General features: G+C 43.4%; 1 protein-coding gene across 1 annotated transcript; it reads right to left on the bottom strand.

The window, feature by feature from the left end:
• Positions 1-7665: 7665 nt before the first annotated feature.
• On the bottom strand, positions 7666-23981 carry NOM1 (nucleolar protein with MIF4G domain 1). Its single transcript, XM_083704826.1, has 11 exons — positions 22889-23981; positions 22120-22244; positions 21254-21449; positions 19107-19430; positions 18336-18446; positions 17821-17988; positions 16903-17024; positions 10947-11079; positions 9565-9696; positions 8875-8984; positions 7666-8100 (listed from the first exon to the last, which is right to left on the bottom strand). Exons 1-11 carry the CDS (start codon positions 23822-23824, stop codon positions 7923-7925), a joined length of 2535 nt encoding a protein of 844 aa, XP_083560952.1. The 5' UTR covers positions 23825-23981; the 3' UTR covers positions 7666-7922.
• Between the last annotated feature and the right edge of the window lie 336 nt (positions 23982-24317).

Genomic DNA, 24317 nt, shown 5'->3' with positions numbered 1-24317 from the left:
ACTTTCCTTTGGACTGAGTCAGCGAGGTTGAGAGGGGGATCTTGTCGTCTGGGCAGCCCAGGACCTCCAGACACACTGCCCAGGCTTGCACCCCATAGAGGTTGCTTTGGTGCTGCTAACACCACAAAAACACCACAGGAGGCAGCAGTTACGAGTTACTGGTCTCTGCAGCCACAGCAGGCGCTGTGATTCTCCAACAGTATGACTACATCCCCGGAAGTGCAATCCATTGTCTCTCAAGACAGAAGGATGCCAACAAACAAATACCCATTCATCACTAGTGATGACTGAAGACCAAGGGACAAGCAACCAGGTTTCTATGAACTTCTTTTGTGCATACAGCAAAATCTTCCCATGTCTTCCAAAATGGAGATCAGACAGCATTTGAACTTGAGAACAAGCTTTCCTTCCCAAACCAAAGGAAATTACATTACTTGCAGGTCCACCCTGTCCACAACCTGTCACTGACTATCACAGACCCAAAGTATAACCAAGTTTTGGGCTGGAACTGTGGTCATTATGGTACGTCAGTCCTTCTAACCATCTATTTTGCTGATAAAGTAAGTCAGTTTGGTTATCAGCTAGAGCAGCCAGACTTGGCCCTAATGTATATTTTATTTACGTTTTTTCAGTATGACTCAAAACATGATATTTTCTGTAGACAGGCTAGGGCAAAGGCGGGGAACCTTTGGCCCTCCAGACATTGCTGCACTCCAACTCCCATCAGTCCCAGTCAGCATGGCCAATGGTCAGGGATGATGGGAGTTGTAGTCCAACAACAACTGGAGGGCCAAAGGTCTGCTGTACCTGGGCTAACTGCATGCTCCTTTTTTAACAGAGCACTTTATCTGCAGGAATTAGCGGGCAAAGCTGTTCACTTAATAGAAACAAACATCACCTGCTAGTTTCTGTAAATGAAAATGGCATTTAAGGCATTGTAGCAGAAGCTTACTGAAAAGTTGGCAACTCTTGGGTAAGCACCCAGATCGATGCTAGTGGGAGGCTACTGTGGCATACTTGCTGTTTCACTTAAGTGAGAATGCAGATCCTAGTAGGTTTTGGTGGCAGAGTAACTGTTTTTATAGAAGCAGGTGTGATTCATATGCCTCTGGGGCGAGAGGTAAATTAAGCTTTATGGGAAAGAAGGGCCTTTAGGTTTAGGAGATCTGAAATTGTGAGAAGTGACAGCTGGTAAAAGAGTCCCCTACAAATTGTAAGCCCCATCTATTGGGGCAAAAAGGGTGGTTGCATCTGTATTTGAAATATTCACAAACCTATCTGATGTCACAACACTGAACAATAATAATGTGATTTTAGACCACAACCTCCCCACTTGCCAGATGTTGCTTGGTTTGTTTTACACCACAAAAACAAAAACGAAAATGCAGTCAAGTGCAATAATAGGAACACCATTTCAAAGCCACCTTTTAGAACCGGTGACTTGATTACAACCAGGCCACACCCTCTTTGGGACCCTGTAAATCAACAATACTATATTAAAATCGAAAACAAAACACCAATAGCTTTGTTCTCTGTGGGCTCAGGGCAAATGCTTGATCACAAACCGTACAAACTGGGAGACTCTTAAAGGCCTCTTAGAAATAATATGCCACGCAGTGGTAAGGGTCCAGCTTGTGGTCTGAAGTCAACAGTGCAGCCATTATTCATGCTGGGCTCTAGTGACCTCTGCTATTTTGGACTTAAGAGCATAAAGAAGAACTTTGCAGGATCAGATCAAAGATGAACCAAGTCTGGTGGTGTGGGATCTGTGCCCTTCCAGAACTTGTTGGACTCTCAACTCTCACCAGTGTTGGTCAATGACCAGGGATGATGGGAATTATAGTCCAACAATGCTGGGAAGGCCAGGGGTTCCCCCATCTAAGCCAGAGGCCATCATTTCTGCTGTGTGCATCCCGGTTTTTTAATGTACCTATTAGCGAGTTATCTAATTGTAGCCTTCCGTTACTAAGCACTTTTGGCATTTTGTAAAAATAATAAATGCTTTCAGCCCTCAGCTTTATTTCTATACAGAAAGCAGTTGCAGAGTTGTGGCAAAGTCCATTCGGATACCATGTCACGAATGAGGGCTTTTGCGGAAAGAACTATATACGTTCTGGAATCCAGTGTGGGATTGAGGTATAGGGAACCTTAGCGTTAAACTTAACACATGCATCTTCCTTGACAATATGCATTTGATTGGCACTGTTTGGACCCCCAGCCTCTGACAGTTTAACAGATCAAGTTCTCTTGAACAATGCAAATGAAACGATTCCAGATGTTTCGAGGACAATATTAAGTTGCCAAGGCAAAGCCTGGCTGTCACGCCGACGCACTTGCACATTTGTGGAGAAGTGCTGATATCAAACTCATCCTCCCCCTTCATGCAGCACAATGGAAAAAATATAATGCTAAAGAGTTCTGCAGAAATTCAGCTCTTTTCAGGTGCTGCAGCGTTAAAGCTCTGCCAAAGGGGATTGTGTGTGATTTATCCACGTAACACTTTCTCTCAAGCTACAAAACAGACTTCTTTGTGTTCTCCTGTTAATGGTGATCCAAAAACCAGAATAGTGGGTTTAACATCTCATTGCCCCGACTTTTAAAAAAAGCTACAATCCACGACAATAGCTCTGTGTGGAATGTACAACTGACAGCTGCACTATGTCTTTAATCAAACATTATGCTTACATCCTGGACCAGGGTTTCCCAAATGTCTGAGGGACACTTATTATTTGAATTAAAATGGGTAGCATAAAATATGGAAGATAATGCTACCAATGGCTACTAGCCACGATGGCTATGATCTGCCTTCACGGTCAAAGACAATAATAAATGTTAGTGCAAATAAAAAATAAAATATAGGAAGGATAATTCCTGGTTGCCAAGATCCAGTTTGGGGCAAGTACTCTTTGGTGAGGAAACCCCAACAGATTTAAAATCACAAAATATTTTATTCTGTGAACCACTCTGAGATTTTATGATGAAGGGCGGTATATAAACCTAATAGATAGATGATAGATAGATAGATAGATAGATAGATAGATAGATAGATAGATAGATAGATAGATATAGATAGATATAGATAGATAGATAGATAGATAGATAGATAGATAGATAGATAGATAGATAGATGATAGATAGATAGATAGATAGATAGATAGATGATAGATAGCTATAGAACAAAGTAAAGCAAGGGAATATAGGCTGATAGACCTTTAAAATATGCCCTTGTGAGTTCCTTCCAAAGTTCCCCCCTTCCCCTAGCATAGAAAAAAAGACCACACTTTGGGTAAGTTAAAAATGGTTTACTTACAAACTCTCGAATGGTCAGATTCATGTGCCTTCCCATGCAGGATTCAGAAAAAGTTGCAGAGGCAGTAAAACTTGGCTTAGTTCAGTGATGGCCAAACTTGGCCCTCCAGCTGTTTTGGGACAACAGTTCCCATCATCCCTGACCACTGCCCCTGTTAGCTATGGATGATGGGAGTTGTAGTCCCCAAACATCTGGAGGGCCACGTTTGGCCATCACTGGGCCTTAGTTACAGTGGTGAAAGTTCCTAAATTATTGGTAAAGGACAGGGGCCAGCAAACTTTTTCATCAGAGGGCTGGTCCACTGTTCCTCAGACCTTGTGGGAGGCCGGACTATATTTTGAAAAATATAAATACCCCACAAGCTGGTCCCGCAGCTGTCTCAGGACCTGGAGGAGGAATGCACTCTGCACATGCTCAGAAATGCATCTTGGCGCTGCCCACTCACTGGCATTGTTGACGAGCTGCATCTGTTCCATCGGCCAGTCCCCATGGAGCACCCAGGTGGTGTGTACTGCTGCGGCCTGTCTTCCGAGGCCCGGTTGGCGGGCAGGTCGCGCCTGCTGGGCAGGCAGCTCGCCCTCCAGCTGCTCCAGCGTGGCCGCCAAGTGTGCCACCAACAGCAGCTCTGAGCTGGGTGCCAGGCGCAGGGCCAGCAGGCATGCCAAGCTGTGGCTGAAGCCCCATGACGTGCCCGTCACGATGCCCATGGCACGGCCCAGACCTGCCACCGGCCTCCCTGCTCATGGCCGCGATGGGTTTACTTCAGCGCACAAGCGGCGAGGCTTCGGATTGGCTGCAGGAACTTCCTGCAGCCAATCTGAAGCCATGCTAGTGGTGGCACCTGCCCAGGAGCTTCCTGCAGCCAATCCAAAGCTGCGCCAGCGTTGCTGCCCACACAGAAGCTGTGCCAGTGTTGTAGAAGTCAGTCCCCGTGCGGCGAGGCGTCTGCAGCGTGAGGGGACTGACCAAGTGGGCGGCAGGGTCGGATTTATGAGCCTGGGGGGCCATATCTGGCCCCCAGGCCGTAGTGTGCTGACCCCTGGTATAGGAACTGAAGAGTGTCTTGTAAGAGTCTTAAGTTGCAGCAGCTGGTCAAGCCCTTCTCACACCTTGAGCTTCTCAAGGGTGAATAAAGGCTTGACTACTTAGTCCCTCCCAAGGTGAGCTAAGCCTGCCATGGCAGCTTACTCTATGGTTTTAAGCCCTTCATACATTAATTAGACTTAAGCATGTTGGTTATGTGAAGCTATCCCACAATAAATACCCTGGGAAGAGAGATTGACTGTTAAACCACGCTGGGAATAGGAGCTCTGAGATGGGAATAAGGGTGTACTTGACGCGGCACCCTTGACAAAATACAGTTCCCAAGATTATTTGGGAGAAACCATAGCTATTTAGGGTAGTACGATACTGCTTTAAATGTGTAGTGCATATGGACCCAGCTCTAGAATAATAATAATAATAATATTATAATAATTTATTATTTGTACCCCGCCCATCTGGCTGGGTCTCCCCAGCCACTCTGGGCGGCTTCCAACAATGATGAAAGATACACTAAAATGTCACATATTAAAAACTTCCCTGAACAGGGCTGCCTTCAGATGTCTTCTGAATGTCAGGTAGATGTTTATCGCTTTGACATCTGATGGGAGGGCGTTCCACAGGGCGGGTGCCACTACCGAGAAGGCCCTCTGCCTGGTTCCCTGTAACTTGGCCTCTCGCAGTGAGGGAACCGCCAGAAGGCCCTCGGAGCTGGACCTCAGTGTCCAGGCAGAACGATGGGGGAGGAGACGCTCCTTCAGATATACTGGACCGAGGCCGTTTAGGGCTTTAAAGGTCAGCACCAACACTTTGAATTGTGCTCGGAAACGTACTGGGAGCCAATGTAGGTCTTTCAAGACCGGTGTTATATGGTCTCGGCGGCCGCTCCCAGTCCCCAGTCTAGCTGCCGCATTCTGGATTAGTTGTAGTTTCTGGGTCACCTTCAAAGGTAGCCCCACGTAGAGCACATTGCAGTAGTCCAAGCGGGAGATAACCAGAGCATGTACCACTCTGGCGAGACAGTCTGCAGGCAGATAGGGTCTCAGCCTACGTACCAGATGGAGCTGGTAAACAGCTGCCCTGGATACAGATTTGACCTGTGCCTCCATGGACAGCTGTGAGTCCAAAATGACTCCCAGGCTGCGCACCTGGTCCTTCAGGGGCACAGTTACCCCATTCAGGACCAGGGAATCCTCCACACCTGCCCGCCTCCTGTCCCCCAAAAACAGTACTTCTGTCTTGTCAGGATTCAACCTCAATCTGTTAGCTGCCATCCATCCTCCAACCGCTTCCAGACACTCACATAGTTATATAGAAATAGTTAGCTCCTCATTATTCTTACAATAAGTCTCTGAGATAGGATAGACTGATGGGTCCGGGGACACATAGCAAGCTTTACAAACATACAGGGATTTGAAGCCACATTTCCCTTGGCCACAGGGAATTCTTATCCACAGGGAGAGCCAACCTGATGTTCTCCATATGTTGTTGGAGAACAAGTCCCAGGGTCCCAGGCAGCATGGTTGATGGTCAGGGATGACAGTTACAGCCCAAAACAGTTACAACCCTTCTCTCTCTCCCACAATAGGAAATATATAACTGAAGTCATACTGCAATTTTGTATTTAATTCCATCTTTTATTTTTGGTGCCTGCTGAATATTTTCTTCTTTAACAAGACCCGTCTTTCAACAAGACATCTAAGTACCGAATCTTATCTTGTCAGTATCTGAATTTATTTGAAATTGTTTTATATATGCAATTGTTTTAATTGTTTTAATATGCATAGTTGTTTTGTAGATGGTTTTTATTGTATTTCAAGATTACACACTTTGGCATGCCTCATTGAAAGAGATTCATAAATGAGTTGCAGTTCAATGACATCTAGAAGGTTAGAAGTTCCACACACTTGTTTCATAGTATACACAAGACAAGCGAAGTCCTAATTTTTGTTACATGGACATTCAATTTACCAAATGAACTGGTTGAGCCATTCTTTCACAAATACTCCAAACAATGTAATGCCTTTTCTTATCCTGTGTTTGGAAGGTCAGGCAAGATACAGACTCATGAAACTTAAGTGACATTGTAAGGCATTGGTTCTTTTTGGGTCACAAACCCCTTTTGAGAATCTGATGAAAGCTACAGACCCCAGAAAAATGCATATGCACATAAAATTCTGTATACAATTTATTTAATCCCAATGGAAAAGTCATTTTTTTGCACCTAGTATATGGACCCCTAGAGATCCATGGACCACAGGTTAAGAACCCCTGCTGTAAAGTAAAAAATCCACTTGGCTTGCTTATTATTATTTTACTCAGCTTGATTTGATGAGGTCATAGATTTGTGGACAGTAACCAAAATCAATAATTAGTGGCACTTTAAAACTAATAAAGCTACTGCAGCAAAAAGCTTTTGTTTTGCACACACAATGAATTTCATAGTATTTAAGGAGGCACAAGTTTCTGTTGCTTTTGCTGCATGAGGAAAGTGTGGCTGCCATTTTGATTTTTGTCCTTAAGAAGCTACTCTTGATCAGCTTCTGTTTAAGCACAGGCAGAAGAAAATGCAGCAAATGAACCTGAGAACTGTGACGCCCTAGCAAAAATTTCAGTTTAAGCAAATGTAATCCATAAGGTGACAGCAGACATTTGCCCTCATCTTACATTTGGCTTCTATGGAATTCAGTAAGGGAAAGTAATGAGTAAAGTCATGGGTTTTTTTGTACGTATAAAAAGTGTTTGACTACATAGAAAGGAACCTTCAAGGGGGAGGGACTTCCAAGGTATTTGGAGTGGGTAACATGGAGTAGCAATGTTAGTTTCTGCACTGATTTCAATAACAATAGTCAATGGACTGTCAGAGAGACATTCAATGTACTGTTTGCATTAGCTATCAAAATTTTAGTAGAATGAATTGGGGGAGTGGGGAGTGACAACAGACTGGCATAAGAATGAGGAATTTAAATTAGCACTATAAACATGATGTGGCAATACCACTTGCATATGTTGAATTTTATATATATATAATTTTTATTAAAACTTTCTGTTATACAAATTCACCATATCAAACAGTTTTCACAGATTTCAACTTTTTGGACTTCCATCAGCTTCTCTGCCAATCATCCATATTTTTCCATTTTTACACATTTTCTAAATTTGATATTGCATTTTAATATACCCTTACTGTCCTATTTCTGTTTAACAATACTCCTCTAACTCTCACAAAGCCTCTTTAAATCCCACTAGCGCTGTTTGTTCATCACATATCATATGTTGAATTTTTTAAAAGAAGTTCAAACGCTACATTAAAATGCAAGCGTACAAAACTTTTATTTTCAAAAATACACTGTATAGATAATAATAGACTTCACTAGTGACTGTGCTTTGTCTTTTAACAGAAGGATAATAAATACTAGCCAGTTTGAATATCAAACCTAATCCAGCTTCACATTATTGTGAAGGAACTGATCAGAAGATGAGGTCTGCTGTTTATGAAAGATCATTCAAGTCATTCCTCCGCCCCCATTAAGTCCGCATTTCCCATAGATAAAAATCATTGGACCTAACACTATAATTTTAATTTAGATTCTTTTGCTTTCAAAGTCCTAGTCACTAGTTCAATTCTCTCTTTTAGCAAAGTGGCTTCTTCAACATTTTTGTGAGCTTGATTATTCTTCAGCAAGAAATGGGTGAGGAAAAGCTTCAAGCCTTCATGCAGCATTCCCAATTTTGGGTTGTCAGCCAACCTGGAAAAACACAAAGAACTGCAAGTTAACCAACCCTGTGTTTTCTTTAGGGCAATGTTACATCACTAATAGGGTACAGCCAGGCAAGCAGGATAGAGGCTTACAAAATATTCTGGAGCATTGTATGGCTAGGCTGGTGACACCATAAGGAAAAGCACATTAGGGCTCTGCAGCAGAACTGAAATGTTCCAGCTTCTAGTTCCAGTTAAACTACAGTAATGGGGAGAAAATACAGAACCTCTTTTTGACAGTAAGGTGATGGTTTGACAAATTCTACCTGAGACCAGGGGATGCGGGTGGAGCTGTGGGTTAAACCACAGAGCCTAGGACTTGCCGATCAGAAGGTCGGCAGTTCGAATCCCCGTGACGGGGTGAGCTCCCGTTGTTGAGTCCCTGCTCCTGCCAACCTAGCAGTTCGAAAGCACGTCAAAGTGCAAGTAGATAAATAGGTACTGCTCCGGCGGGAAGGTAAACAGTGTTTAAATGCGCTGCTCTGGTTCACCAGAAGCGGCTTAGTCATGCTGGCCACATGACCCAGAAGCTGTACGCCGGCTCCCTTGGCCAATAAAGCAGTTCATTCACTTTCAGCTTTGTATTCTTGTTTTTAAAAAGTGCACCTAGACATTCCGTTGTTGCGCTCATATCCCAGGTATAAGGTGCCATTTAGCTCCCAGCTTTCATATCTCAGTTTCTAACACTACCTGAGACAGAAGCCCTTTTCTCATTAAAATGATGGTTTGACAAATTCTACCTGGAACTCCTAGGATGACTTACTTTCCAAAGATGTGGTTTAGTTCTTCTGGATCTGTTTTCAAGAACAGTGCAGACAGTACTTGTCGTAAGAAGTGGACTTTTGGCTTGTCTAATTCACTGAATTCAATTACCTAGTTAAAAAGCAATGAAATGTCAAAAACTCTTAAGACACTCTCAAGCTATTAAGCTGTCATGAAAATGCTAATGTTATTAGTATTAAATAAATCACCTGTACACTATTACCAAAAGAACAGTCATTAATAATTCCAGAGAGCTCAGCTCACCTGTTTGAATAGACAATAGGATCTAAAGCTTAATTGTGAATTCAATGCAAAAAGACATCTGTTTATTGCACATATTGGCCTATTAACAAAGAAGTGGGAAAGATTTCATGAAACATGAGATCAAAAGCAACTTGCTAAAATTGCTCAAGGGCAGCTAAGAGGGCACTTGCCAGCTGTTGTCAAACTACAGTTCCCATCTCCTCTAACCACTGGCCATGCTGGTTGGGGCTGATGGCAGATGTAGTACCCCTGCATGGATACTGTTGCAAACCTAGATTTCCCCTCATAGAATAACCATTTGCTTTGCCTTGCTTGTTAGGTGATGTTACATACCATAGAACATGCACATTATGTATGAGCCTAACAGGAGATCTAAAAGTAAAGTTTTTTTTTTTTTAAAAAAACCAACAACAAGAGTTTTGCTTACCTTGAAAACAGTGAGGGACAGAGACTTAGTCTTCAACAGATGAGCCAAGAGATTAACTAAATTTGATAAAGCAGTAGTGGAGAGGTTCCCCAAATCTCTTATTTTATCCCACATACTGAACTGGAATGTCATCTGGTTTAAAAAAATAGAAAGAGAAAAGGCTGTTTATTAACAATCCTACTCTCACAGGTAAGCTGGATGAGGGGCCTCAAAAGGCAATCTATGGCGCTGCTCTGCTGGCAGAGAGGAAGCTAACACTAGCAGGTTGACATTTATATCACTGGAGGACCCTGCCCTGCCTTCAGAAAGCTTAGAGGTAAAGCGGGGCATGCTGGGGTGTGCACAGGGGCACTAAATCTAAGCCCCTTTATTTTCTAGACATGTCCCAGAAACTGGCACAACCCTATCTCAGCTTAGGGGTTGGCACAGTTCATTCTCCTCCACTGTAATCAAAGCTACCCACCTTCCACAAGGAATTATGGCAGGTCATAGGATACGGTGCTAGCTTCGCCAGCTGCACCCCCACCCCAAATCATCAATATAAGGTAGGATCACTTTGTGTGGTTAATTACTTGTTGCAGCATTGTAAGTTATGTGCAGTACATTCTGACAGGCCAAATGGTGATAGCCTCTGACTCCAGAGGGAAACTTTTAGACGTAAACCAGTTGGAGGATCAGAAGTGGAAGAGAATAGGGTACAGGAGAGAGATCTTCCCTTTTTATTCCCCCCCCCTTTTTTGCTTTTTCTTCTGGTCTGGCCTCCTTGGAAAGGAGGAGAGATCATGCAGACCATGCTTTGCTAGAGAATGGATTTGTCCTCTCCCTGATGCTTGCATCATCAGTCATTCCTTTCCTTGGAGTTGCTTCAAGGAGAAAGAGGACAGAGGGGAGAGGGAGGGTAATTTGTGTGAAAGGGCAGACAGCATCTCTTATGCCTCCAGCTACAGGTTCCTGCCTTATGGTGCCCTTGTCATGAGAGACTGTCCCTTACTAAATACAGTATTGAGGATTAATTTAAACACTGGAGCACACTGGTCCCAGAATGTGTATTCGTGCTCTCTGTGTGTGTGTCTGTCTACTTTCATGTGCTCCAAATCATTTAAATGGATATGGCAGGGAATGACTCTGAAATATTTTCCATACAATCCATCACTAAGCTGTGGTTCCTTTCTGAGACAATGCTGTTGTTTGGCTTTACAAGCAATATGGAAGGGTTATGGCTCCCCCCCCCCCCCACGAAACGTATTTTCTACATAAATGCAGCTATTACATTTAGCAGTCCTGTATTTAACTACCATATATTACCATTTGATAACACCACTTTCATTCCCAGAAATTTAAAAGGTGCAACCAGTAAAGAGAAAGAAAAGTTCTCAGCTTACCTGGAATCGCTTTTCATATTCGCAAAACTTGGCAGACAAATATGCATAGAAGGGGTTATAAGTCTTCTCTTGCAGGCAACAGTCTATGAGGACACGGACAATCTCTCTCTCCTGCTGATCTTTCAGCCTAAGCCTAAAACATCAATTGCCATTATGTAAATTCCATTTCCTGAATGTTTAGGCTGAACTACCATAAAATGGAAGAGTTACTGCCACCCGATTCATTCTTGACTCAAACTCAATCCATTACGCATCAAGTTAAAAAAGAAAAGAAAAAAGGATCTAAATAGTTTATGCCAAACCAGTTTCTTCATTGCAGTGTATTCTGCATAATGATTTCAATAATATATGGACAACAAGATCCATACCATGGGTTTCTGGAAAAGAAAGCATTCTTAACTGTGTGCTTTGCATAATATACAGCTGTGGAATGATTACTAATTTTTTTATAAAGAGAAAAGTCTTGATAGGAAGGGTAGGTAGGACTACGATCCATCTCTGAATGCAGTGGTGTTCAAAAGAATTGGGAGAGGGAATCTCTCTGTATGACAATATGTAGATAGCTCGGTTAGAGTGTGGTGCTGCTAACAACAAGGTTGCAGGTTTGATCCTCATATAGGACAATTGCAAATTCCTGCATTGCAGGGGCTTGGACTGGATGATGCTCAGGGTCCCTAGCAACTCTACAATTCTATGTTTGGCCTCTGGCTTACAAAAATCTGGGTTATCTACTACCAGCTGTCCTTCCTGGGGCTGATGAGAGCCGTAGCCCAAAGCACCAGGCCGAGGGGAGGCCAAGCTATTCTGAATTAAGAAATTGCTAGTGGGTGACCGAAGGAAAAACTACCCTCTCAAGTTTTTCCAATTCCTAATTGAGGGTGTTGGGGATTTCAACCAACCTAATTACAAAAATATAATCAGCATTAATGAGTTCCCACTGGCTGTCTCAGCAGAAAGTCTGGCAGGACTGAACGGCCTCCTTACTCACAGAGCTGGACCACGCAGAGGATTAAGACGCTGTTGGCAAGGAATAGTCTTAACTTGTGCTGTACCTGTTCTGTCAAATAAGTCTGATTTAGATTCCAGAGCTGTCAAATGCTTGGCAGCACTAAAGCCAATTAAAATGAAAAATGCTTAATATTATAATGCAGAGAGTGTCAAGCACAAAATTTGCATCCTTTCAAAATGAGGCTTTCATCTATAGTTACCCAGTCGGAGATGAACTACATGGCTGGGATGGCCTGATTTTGCTAAGGTATAGATAAAATGCTTCATTTTACACCGAGCCACTTTTCAGTGAAGTCAATGGAACAATAATGTGCAATTTGTAGCAAACAATGCCACTGATCGCCCCACAAGATGTTATTACTCAAGAGGATCAAAAGTAATGCAACTAATTTCTGTAGCTAGTGGCAAGGATCACCAATGGTGCTCTCCCTGTCACATGAGACCCTCCCTGTCAAGCACCACTGCTCCGCTGAAATTATGCTTGAAAGAAGCATTCTTTTGCAGCCAATATAATAAATTGTGCTTGTTTGAGGTGTATATGTGGTGCCCACAAGTTTCTTCAGTTTGCAGATGTGCCCACAGAGTAAAAAATATTGGCAATTCCTGACCCAAGAGCTGAGAATGAACATAGGGAGATATGTGGATGCCAGAACACTAAGGTTCTCATATACAGTGGTACCTCTAGATACGAACAGGATCCGTTCCGGAGCCCCGCTCGCATCTAGAAGCAAATGTAACTAGCGACGGCACGTCTGTGCACGCCGCTTTTCGTTGCTTCTGCGCACATGCGAGACGTCATTTTGAGAGTCTGCGCATGCGCCAAAACCTGGAAGTAACGCGTTGTTACTTCTGGGTTGCCGCGGAGCACAACTCGAACACGCTCAACCTGAAGTGCATTCAACCCAAGGTATGACTGTATTTATTCTGCAGGATTTAGTACCACTGTTCAAATGTTTTTGACCTGAAGATGCAGCTGAAGGCCCACCGAAATCCATGAAGTGAGCACCACACATTTCATACACAACCATGATTCATAGCTGAATTTAATTTTAGATAGTGGGGTCTATGGGACCTCCTGTTACATTTGTGCATATATGCTTGCTTACAGTAATGTTTTTGTAAAAAAAAATTGAGTTTAATTTAAGCCACCTGCAGCTGAGTTGGTTAGTGGGACTTAAATTTTTGAGAAACCTCACAAGCACACAACAAGAAGTGTGCATAGAAATGTGTTCCTACTAGGCACTCTCCACCTAAGAAGCTTAATTGAGCTTCCATATTCACTCTTTCAAGTGCTTCTTTGTTTGGGCTTTCTCTGATTGGGTTTAAACAGAAAAGGATTCCTTCACTTGGTAAGTGTGCTATTTGCCTACAATTTAAGGCAAAAAGCAGCCTCTCTCTCTCACACACACACACACTTTAAAGAGATCTTTTGCTTTTCTGAGTGGCAACTGTTTCTCATATTTTCAGACGTAGGGTCTACTCCTACACCAGAATCTTAAATAATGTTGCTGCCTATTTGTTCAAATGAAGGATTCTTGCCGCTTTCTTGAGCAGTGATAAACTCTGGGAGCAACATTACATATGAAAGAGCACCAGAGACTTGTGTTGTGTCCTTATAGTATATGCTTTAGTTAATATACAAGCAAAGCATATTAGATAGTAACAGGCAGTCCACCGGGCAGCAAACCTGGAAATGTTGCATCAGATCCCAGAGAGCACCTCCCTCCGAGGCTTTATCTCAATTTAGACAACTCTAGCTAAAAATCCCAGGTCTCATCTCTAAATTCAAATGACCTTTTCTCTCCCACCCTCCCTCATATGTATACACCCTGCGGAGTCCTGGTTTTGGACCCCACCCCCTGCAGGTAGATTGCCCATTCAAGAGAACATTCATAGCCATTATAGGAACATTAAGGCTCTTTTGTCAGATCCCATCAGGGGACACTTTAGGGAAAGCCATAACGACAGACCATTTACAGTAATCAGATAGATGGACAAACTCATACCATCCCCTCTCTCAAAAGTGGTTCGGCTACCATTAAATAGCTCCTGGCTGAAAGTTCTCTTGGGAACAGAGAACTGGAGAAGTTAGCAAGTAGCCAAAAACATACAAGTGAACCATGATTAGTTATTTACATAACAGAATATTTCCATAACAATTATATTTACTTCTCTAGACAAAAAACAAATTCCAACCAGAAAACAAATTCCAACTAGTAACAAGGCCCCCTAAAGGGACGCAGGTGGCGCTGTGGGTTAAAGCCTCAGCGCCTAGGACTTGCCGATCGAAAGGTCGGCGGTTCGAATCCCTGCGGCGGGGTGCGCTTCCGCTGCTCGGTCCCAGCGCCTGCCAACCTAGCAGTTCGAAAGCACCTCCGGGTGCAAGTAGATAAATAGGGACCGCTTACCAGCGGGAAGGTAAACGGCGTTTCCGTGTGCGGCTCTGGCTCGCCAGATGCAGCTTTGTCACGCTGGCCACGTGACCCGGAAGTGTCTCCGGACAGCGCTGGCCCCTGGCCTCTTAAGTGAGATGGGCGCACAACCCCAGAGTCTGTCAAGACTGGCCCGTACGGGCAGGGGTACCTTTACCTTTACCTTAACAAGGCCCCCTGAGCATTCCTACACAGGCATTCATTTTGCTCCCAGTTTCTCAGAACATGAATCAGAATATCCTTAATCATAAGCAGTTCCTCCTGTGTCCTCCATTACATCAGGAAGACTTCTGCGATGAATGGCATTTCAGCAACAAAAGCAGGGTGAGGTTTACTCTTGCTATTTACCTAATTTGTCCGTGCATTCAGCCACCAAAATGTGATACCTACCTCCACACCTGAATCGAAAATGTAGGAATGAAAATCACGAAAAAGCAGCTTGGCAGCTAACATTTATAAGGCATTTCTACCTAGGCACCCCAAATCCCTGAAGTAGGGAAGATACTAAAACAGCTGATTCCAAATACACCACTCTCCTGACACAGCACACCTTGCCCAGGGGCTCCATAGCATTCAATGTCTGCAACTTTTATGCCTGCTTGACAAGCCATTTCTAAGCATGCTTCCATAAGGAACATGTGAATGTCAAACAGTCTCGCAGCAAATAGTTCTTTGCCAAGAAACCCCTGTATTGTTCAGCAGGAATTGTAATGTGCCAGGCTCATGAATCTCCTCCAGATTTGTTACCCCTTCGCTTTTTACTACACATGCACTGAATCCTGTTCCATTACAATATGTCTTTATCTAGGAGCAATATTCCGCTGAGACTGACTTCGCTCCAGGGAGCTGCCATGAAATCTTCCTCTCCTCCCATGCCCCCATTGGTAGTGGACAGGACCTCTAACAGAGGCAGATAAGCTTCTCCATCTATTTACTTCCCCATCTTTCAGGCTTTTGAATTATTCCCACTGTATGGTGTTGCCTCTGGGTGTGCAAATTTAAGGGCCTGATCCAACCCACTTAAACTTTCATGGCACAGAGAAGAGGTGATGAGGCTTAAGAAGAGGTTGTTCTTGCTCATGGCTGAAGGCTCCAGCGAGTTTCTCTGAAAACCACTCACTTTCTGTGTGAGCATTTTCTCTTGCTCAACTGTGACAGAGCTTTTCCCCAGCAGCTTTACTAAAAGTTTCTTCCAGCTTTTTTATTCTCATCACTGCTGACAGGCTCCCGAGCAGACAGTCCTTCAGCTGCTCATTCATCCCACCCACAACTAAAAGCTAAGAAGCTGGATTTCAGGGTCAACCTTGACCCATTGCAGCTGATGATTACTCACGACCCTCTTCTCCTGCCATGCAACCTCCAGGCTCACTTTCAGGATTGCCTCACATTCCTTGGGAGTCTTGTTCTTTCCATGTTGGTTCGATTTACACTAGGTCCCAGTTTGTAATAACAGCTCATATTCCAGACACCAGTGTTAATGTACTCTCTGCTTTGTGCATGGCAAAAGTTTCCAGGAGAGGCACAATAGGGTTTCATTTCATTTTGACAGGGTCCAAGAATCAGCTTGTCTTACCGAGAAACCTATTTGTCCTTGCCATCAAGTACTTGAGCCTTCTTCAAGGCTTGAGGGACAGGTCCCTCACTTGCACAGATATGTACTTAGAAATTTATATTTATATTTATTTATATTCAATTTATTTATTTATTTATTTATTTATTTAAATTTATTTATATTCAAGCTGCTGAGCAAGTGGAGCCTGCTAGAGGCATCTGGTAGCCTTTCTTGATAAAGGAAAAAGAATCCTTGACCCAGCAAGTGTGGGCACCTGCCTTTGGATGAGAGAAATTTGTGATTTTTAAAAAATCATTTGATTTAAAGTTTACAAAAAGAGCTTACAGGAAACAGGCAGACAGCAAGTCTGCTGCTGCACCAACCTCAGAAATCTGTCAGCACAGCCATACACAAGGCTGCTCCAGTTTAGCTAACCCAAGCTAAAACTCTTCTCTTCAAATTCAGCCTCTCACTTTCATGCTGTCCCCTTCACCCTGCAGAGCACTAGCTTGAGATCCCACCCCCTGCAGATAGATTGCCCATTCAGGAGAACATCCACAGCCATTAAAGGAACATTAAGGTGTTTTTTTTACATCCATCAGGCAACACTTTAAGCAAACCATCAGGACCGGCCATCTGATTTCAGTTAACAGACCTAAATTCACAAAAAGGTGCAAAAAAATTATTTTCTCCCTCAAGCTCTTTTTCAAAAATTTGGATTGTATCTTAGGTTTCAATCCTATGCACAATTACTTGAAAGTAAGCACCACTGAATATTTTACTTCTGAATAAACATGTTTGAGATTGCATTGTAAGAATGTTTCTAACTGTTTCGGGTTTGCACCAGGCAGAATGTACACTTGCTCTAGCTTAGACTTTGCCGGTTCTTATTCACAAGAAAGGTATTTCACATCCAGACAGTGGCTTAAATTTCTGAAATCATCCTACCCTGGCGACTACTTACTTTAAAAGTTTTTCAAAGGCATCCAAAAAGTCTTCGCTAGTCATCAAGATACAAAATATATTCCTCCTAATATCTGTGTTCATTCTTTGCTTACGAGCAAGCTCCAGAATCTTCGAACTCACCTGAGTAGGGGAAAGGGTTGAAATTTCGTAATTTCAAACAGTCTGGTAACAACTTCATCAGGAATATGAGCAAAGTCAAATGTTTGGCTTTCAAGCTACATAACTTTCTCAGGAAGTGAGGAAACCCAGGTATTTTCAAAATGTAATCCTCAGGGCCAAACTACATAGTATGTTATTCATACTTTTTGAAAAGTGTGATTAAAATGGGTACAGTGGTACCTTGGTTTAAGAACAGCTTAGTTTATGAACAACCTGGGTTAAGAACACTGCAAAACTGTAGGTGTTTTGGTTTGTGAACTTTGCCTTGGAAGCAGAACATGTGCCGTTTCCCGCTGAATGTGTCCAGTTTGTAAACTGAGTTCCCCGCTGCTATGGGAAAGCACGCCTTGATTTAAGAATGCTTTGGTTTAAGAACAGACTTCCGGAACAGATTAAGCTCGTAAACCAAGGTACCATTGTATTATTATTATTTTGAGGAAAAAGCAGCAACAAGGATTTGATCTGGAACTTGCTTGCAGCCCAGCACCAGTTTTCTGCCGTGAAGCCCCCTCTCCTACTTTTTTTTCCTATTGTAAGTCGCCTTGAGTTTGATTTTAACTATGGAAAGGCGGCATACAAATAAAATGATGTATGTCTGTACCTTTGAACAGATTTTGAAAGGAATAAATTTCTAAGCACAACCACCACAAATACATTCATTTATGCTCATTAAGAATCCCTAGAGCAAGACTACTCTTTGGGAGACTGTCTTAAGACACACTTCCAGAGCGACGTTAATAGGGAGGATCACATTTACCTTTCCTACAGTTAGTATTGGTTGCATTTGGTTGCTGGTGCTGTCAATCATTGGCGCTCCGCTCCATGACGATCCAACAATCCACCACCGACCAACTTGTTCAGCAGTTAGGAGAGATTCCAATGACACGCGAAGTTGAGCTTCTTTTCCAGAACTGCTATTATGAGTCTTACAGAAAGGAAGAATGCTACGTCAGAAGATTTTTTTAAAATAAAGTGTTTTATACCTAGTTGTCAGCCTAATTAGATGCCCTCCAGTTACATCTGGCAGCAGATATGATGGAAACCCAGGCTGTGGTTTACTTGAACTGAAAGTGCTCCTCTTTTTGAACCACTGGTAAACACAGCAGCCAATGCTCATACTGAAAACCAAACCTTGTTGCACTAAGACAGTCAACTGTTTTACATAAGGAGCTCCTAAGGCCCAGGATGTTAGTAGCAGCTTTTGCTAATACTCAAGTCTTTGTTCACAGTGTATGAAAGAAACATAGAAATATGGTTTTTCATGGAGTTTACCAGTGTCCTCTGCAGCTTCCTTAGCTTCTCAACCGGCTCTGGATCGTACCCAGGGATTTTTCTCATATCATTGTTTTTTAGTGCCAGCATGGTCTCCAACATGAAACAAACCTTTAGAGAAAGACAGTAAGTCTGCATAATTGTTCCAGTACCTAAAACGGCAAAGATCTGTAGCATTAAAAAAATGGACTAGAACTGAAGTTTTATACCCACCCCTAAGACCAATTTTTAAATGTGTCAAACAAAATCAAATGTTTGTAAGTTTTCCAGAGAATGCCCAACACATCATAGCATAGTGCAAGTGGTGTTGGGAAAATATAGGGATACTAAAGTTCCTACCAAACTCTGTTTTAGGGTGGTATTCAGTGCTTTCTGTCTGCTGATGGAACAGGGAGAGGGAGGTGATTATTTCTATTATTTATTAAATTTGTATACTGCCCTTCATCTGCAGATCCGTGCACAGTTCACAACATAAAAAAACACAAAATACATAACAAATGTAAGAACAAAAACCAAATCAACAACCCCCCCCCCCATCCCACGACACATTTAAAAGAGTACTGCATGTTAATCAGCCAAAGGCCTGGTTGAAGAGGATTTTTAGGGATTCCTCCTCCCTCAGTGCCCCCCCAATCTACTCTAGAGGATGAAGAAAAAAATGCCTCGCCCCTTGTTCCGCTGACAGATTCTTTCCATCCCAGAAAGCATGGGATACCACATTTTGATGAAAAAGTTACCCCAAAAAGGTACTTTAAAAAAAGGCATCCATACCCTTGACTGGTCCTGGAATTGCTTTCCTACTGCGTTTGCTTTTTTCTGGGCCTCCGTGATAAGTTCTTTGAGGGCCAAAGCATCATCTTTCCTCAAGGAAAAGCCTACATTTTTCAGCAGCAGCAGAATTAGTTCGATATCCTTTTCAGAAAAAGTGCTAACAAGCTTCTTTAAGATGTCGAAGATCAGCAGTGAATGCACTACATAAAAGTTATACAAATGAGCAATTAAGATAAGGAGGTTCTCGCATTCTTTCCCTTCAGCTTCATTTTTGTAGACTTCATCAAATTGCCGCACCACAGTTTCCAAAAAGTGAGCACCAACCTGGAACATTTAACACACAAACATGATCCATGAGCTGCTGACCATTTAAACACTTTAAAACAGAAAGCCAACAATGTATAACTAATGTTGTGGTCCTAAAATTTGCTGACCAGCAATTTAAAAGTCATATATAATAATATATAATATTAGCTGCTGTGCTAGCATAAGATTACTAATCACTGCATTAGGCTGCATTACACAGACAAGTCCTTTCACTCAAGATTATTTTACAAGTATTATCTGAATAAATTTTAGTTTGGCAGGACACCCTTGCAAATGCTAATGAGCTATATCAAGGTGATTAAGAAAGAACAAGTGGAGCTGTTCAATATAATTCATAGAGAAGCACAGAAGTCCACTTAAGCACCACTTTTGAAAACAGCCTCAGATTGCAGTGGATGGTGATGCTCCTGTACACAGGGCGGGCCAGTTATTAAAATGAATGTGTGACTGCAGAAAATTTGCACACTGATAATGTGGTGTAAACAACTGAGCCTTGGGCTTGCCTATTGGAAGGTCGGCGGTTCAAATCCCCGCGATGGAGTGAGCTCCCATTGTTTGGTCCCAGCTCCTGCCAACCTAGCAGTTCGAAAGCAAGTCAAAGTGCAAGCAGATAAATAGGTACTGCCTCGGCAGGAAGGTAAATGGTGTTTCCGTGCACTGCTCTGGTTTCGACAGAAGCAGCTTAGTCATGCTGGTCACATGACCCAGAGAAAACTGTCTGCGAACAAACATCAGCTCCCTCGGCCAGTAAAGCGAGATGAGCGCAGCAACCCCAGAGTTATTTGCGACTGGACTTAACTGTCAGGGGTCTTTTACCTTTATCTTTAATGCAAAGGACCAAGTCACACACCCCTCAGGTCTGACCTCAAGTCACACACCCCTCAGGTCTCACCATCCCTAGTCCAATATTTTAGCCACGCCACCGTGCTGACTTTCAGATTGCCAACAGCAGCTTATTGTTTTATTATAGTAAGTGCCTTTGAGGTCATTTCAAGTTTGCCTTCTTGAGGGAAAAGATGTGATTCAACAAAGAAATACTAATGAACCCCTCTTTCTACAAATTGTATTCAATTAATTATGGGTATTGGTTGATTACAGAAAAACTGAAAAGCTCCTTTGTTTAAACAAATGCCCCCTTTTCAATAAGTACCTATACTACTATTGTGCAGCAAAAACAACAAAGAGCCTTGGGGCACCTTAAAGACCAACAAATTTGTTTCCTTGACATAAGCTTTCCTTGACTTTAGACCATCAAATGCATGAAGCATATTCCTGAAGTTGCAGGTGTGTGTGTATACACGTGTGAGTTTTTTTGTGGGGAGGTGGGCAGAATTGTAAAAAGTAAGGCCAGAGAGAGAAGTACAATTATCTGATTAACTGTGGTCCTTCATAACAAATGCCCCTTTTCAGAAATGGCTGGAAATCAGAACATGCACTCCAGGCTCCTAGAAACCACTGTCAAACCACCTATTAGTTTTAATAGAACTATGGCAAACAAATCATTACTACAGAACACACAGAGTGAAATTTGCAGAAGTTGCTTTTCTCTGTGGTCGACATGCAAAGATCCTTGGCTTTTTAATCACAAAGGTATGAAGTACTACTTAATGAATATTTTCTGAAAGAATGACTTTATTTATATTCTACCATTCTGCTTAACAGCACCTGGTATGACATTGCTTTTAAAAAAACCAAGTATCATAAAATCTAAAATGACCAAAGTGTCATGAAATTATTAGTAGAATCCAAAGGACAGGCATAGTAGAAAAGTTCCTTTATTACTGTGCTACTCAACATTGGGGAAGATTCAGAAAAATTACCTCAATTCCCACTGTCCGATGAAAGATGCTAACTAAAAGCACATGTTCCATCACCAGCCTGGAAGGCATTGCTGATTCTGTAACACAAGCACTGATAAGGATATCTGTCAACGTTTCATTCATATCTTTTCTACTGTTCACCATGTAGAGCTCCTCCAACTGTCCACTTATAGAGGCTAAATTTGGTTCACTCAACCTAGCGGAAAATAAATCATATGGAAATAAAGGTAAACATTAGCTTTAATGTTCTGTTTCATTTTAACATAGAGTCATATGAAATGTATTTCAAAATGGGTGTTCATGGGTGTTTAAAGTATATATTTCTAAAAACACTTTTGTCCATTTGAGAAGAACTGATAGGCCATTCAGCTCAATTTATTTGCTTTATTTCCTGCCTTTCTTTCCCTAACTGAACACAAAGTGATGCCAATAATACTTGGAGCAACAAATAAAAATTGCAGTAGGGCAAGTTAGAAGTCCTTAAATGTGATGTCTTGGCTGATTCCTGTAAGGAAAATTTCAATACTCCCTATACAAACTGTCCTGTAAATCATCATCTGAGATACTTTTTCCCGTCTGGAGTTCCAGAGGGTGGCAACAGGCCTTTTCTGAGGTGCCTCCCCATTTGTGGAATACTCTCCCCAAGAAGGCTTGCCTTCATTAAATACCTTTAGGCTCCAAGCAAAAACATTCCTCTTCTCACTGGTCTTTGGCTAATAAAACAATCTCTGGCCTTTTAAACTGTGTTTGGGGAGTATTTGTTACTATGTTATACATTTCTGCATTTTTACATTGTAAACCGGCTTGTGATCCTCGGATGAAGGGTGCTAGAGACATTTAATAAAATAAAAAAATTAAAATACTACCTGTTAATTAGGCCCTTCAGTGTTTTCCTCAGCCTTTCCAATTCTTCCCTTTTTGGGGCATCTATTGTCTCTTCAGACCTTCGCATATGTGGGGGAATATACTTTGTAGCATCTTGGCAAGGATTCTTTAAGAAGGAAAAGAAAAAAAATAAGACGATGTATTAATTAATTTAATTTTTGAGAAAATGGTTGAAAATTGACATCTCGTGTGATTTATGAATGAAAAGGAACCTGTTCTGTATATTTTACAATAATGTAAGACATCAGTGTGAACGTTTGGCACACTGATATTGAGAAAGGCGGTTAACAAATGCTCTGTGACAATGTGATAGCCAACATGGTAAAAATCTTCACATTTTAACATTGGCATCTGTCCCTAAAAATGGAAACGGTGACAAATGTAGGTTTGCTAACTTATAGACGTTGGAAAGGTACGCTCATTGGAAAGCTCAGATTAGCTGCAGCTCTCCAAGGAGAAAGCTTGTTGCTGTGCACTTGTCAAAGGTATGTCTTATGAAACACACAGAGCTGCCTGGTACCAAGTCTGAACATTGGTCCATTTAGCTCATGCTGACTTGCAGCAGGCCTCCAGGAGTTTCTCTCAGCCTGATCTGGGGATGCGCAGAAGTTAACCAAGTAACTTGTAATTGTAAAGCAGATGTACTACTACTGCGCTATGACCCATGTCTATCTCACGAAGTATCTCACACACTAAGTCTATCTCACACAGACCCCCTAAACATCCTCCAATATTTTTTTTTAAACAGACCTCATCCTGCTCTCCAGGAGAGGTGGGTTCCTCGGCTCCAGACTCTGGGCTCCTTAGGCCAGGGGATCTGCTTTCTTCCTCTTCATTCTCGCTTTCTCCTTCGCCACTGGATTCTTCTGAGCTTCCTGGGTCTTCTTCCAGTACGAAATCCTCCTCCTCGGCCTCTTCTTCTAGGCCCACCTCCCCCTCTTCCTCAGCCCCCTCTCCTCCCTCTTCCTCCGGCCCCTTTCCTTCTTCCTCTGCTTCCCCCTCGCTGCTCTCGTACAGGCCGAAGAAGGGGGTCCCTGCCTCCAGGGCCCCCAGCACGTAACCCAGCCCGTCCCTGGCGAAGCTGGGAGGCAGGGCCGCCGCCTCCTCCGCCAGACCTTCCAGCGGCTGCTGCTTCTTTTTCTTCCGACGCTTGCCGAGGCCCAGCTGCCTCTCCAGCCGCCGGATCTCCCGCTCCTCCTCCTCGTTGGCTGCCAGCAAGGCTCGCTTGCGCGCCAGGGCCGAGGCCGAAGGAGAGGCCTTCCCGGGTTTCTTTCGAGGGGCCTCGGCGGCGGCGGGGAAGTGGCGCTTCTCTGGTTCCGGGGCCGGCAAGGAAACCTGCTTCTTCTTCTCCTTCTTCTCCAGCGGCTGCTCTTTCTTCCCAGCTGGCGGAGAAGGAGGAGGCGGCCGGGGATTTGTCACCGCCTCACCGCCGTTCAGGAGACGCCGGCGGCGGCTCCGTTTCAACCTGCGCTTCTCTCGACGCAGCTCCCGGCGGTTCTTGCGGCTGCTCGGCGCCGCCGGCTCCTGAAGAGGAGTCAAGGGGAGGCCGAGGCCGCCCTCGGGTCCCCCGGCAGCCGCCACGAACTCCCGCACCGCCAGCCCCAGTTTCTGCAGATTCCCGGCCTTCTGCTTCTGCCGCCCTCGCCTCTTGCCGCGCGCCTGGCCATTGGGGGCCGCCCGCTTCATTGCCTCTGCCGGTGTACACAAGCTAGGCCTCTCTCTCCCCTCAGGTGTTGCGCCTCATGGGCGCCGCCATCTTGGCGCGGTGGCTGGTTCGGGCCTTAGAAACGGCAGCGCCACCTGCTGGACCTTCGTTGCAACCTGGGCAAGTTTCGGGACCCTTTGCCCGTGTGACTCGTCCTCCGCAAGGAACGCTGGGAAATGTAGTTCCCTCTGGGAACGGATCCTCTTCGCAAAAGCCATACAGGAATTCTCTATTTGTGGCTATTTCCCACCCACCTACCCCGGTTTTAAGAGAGTTATTAGCGCTCCTTTTTCAGACGGTTTTCATTTCGTTGTTCATCTGCTTGCTGTGTATCCCTTTGTTGTTACTCTCAGCAAAGGCCACCTTGCCATGCTGTGAGTATAAACTGAAAGGAAACAGAATTCAGCAATCCATTGCATATGAGATGATATCAACAAATGGCAAAATTTTCAGCCTCCCAAAGCAATTACTAAT

This window comes from Podarcis gaigeae (assembly GCF_964106915.1).
Source record: "Podarcis gaigeae genome assembly, chromosome: 12".
Classification (NCBI taxonomy): domain Eukaryota; kingdom Metazoa; phylum Chordata; class Lepidosauria; order Squamata; family Lacertidae; genus Podarcis; species Podarcis gaigeae.
Note: the sequence above shows the minus strand (reverse complement) of the source record. Positions and strands in the feature narration are given on the sequence as shown.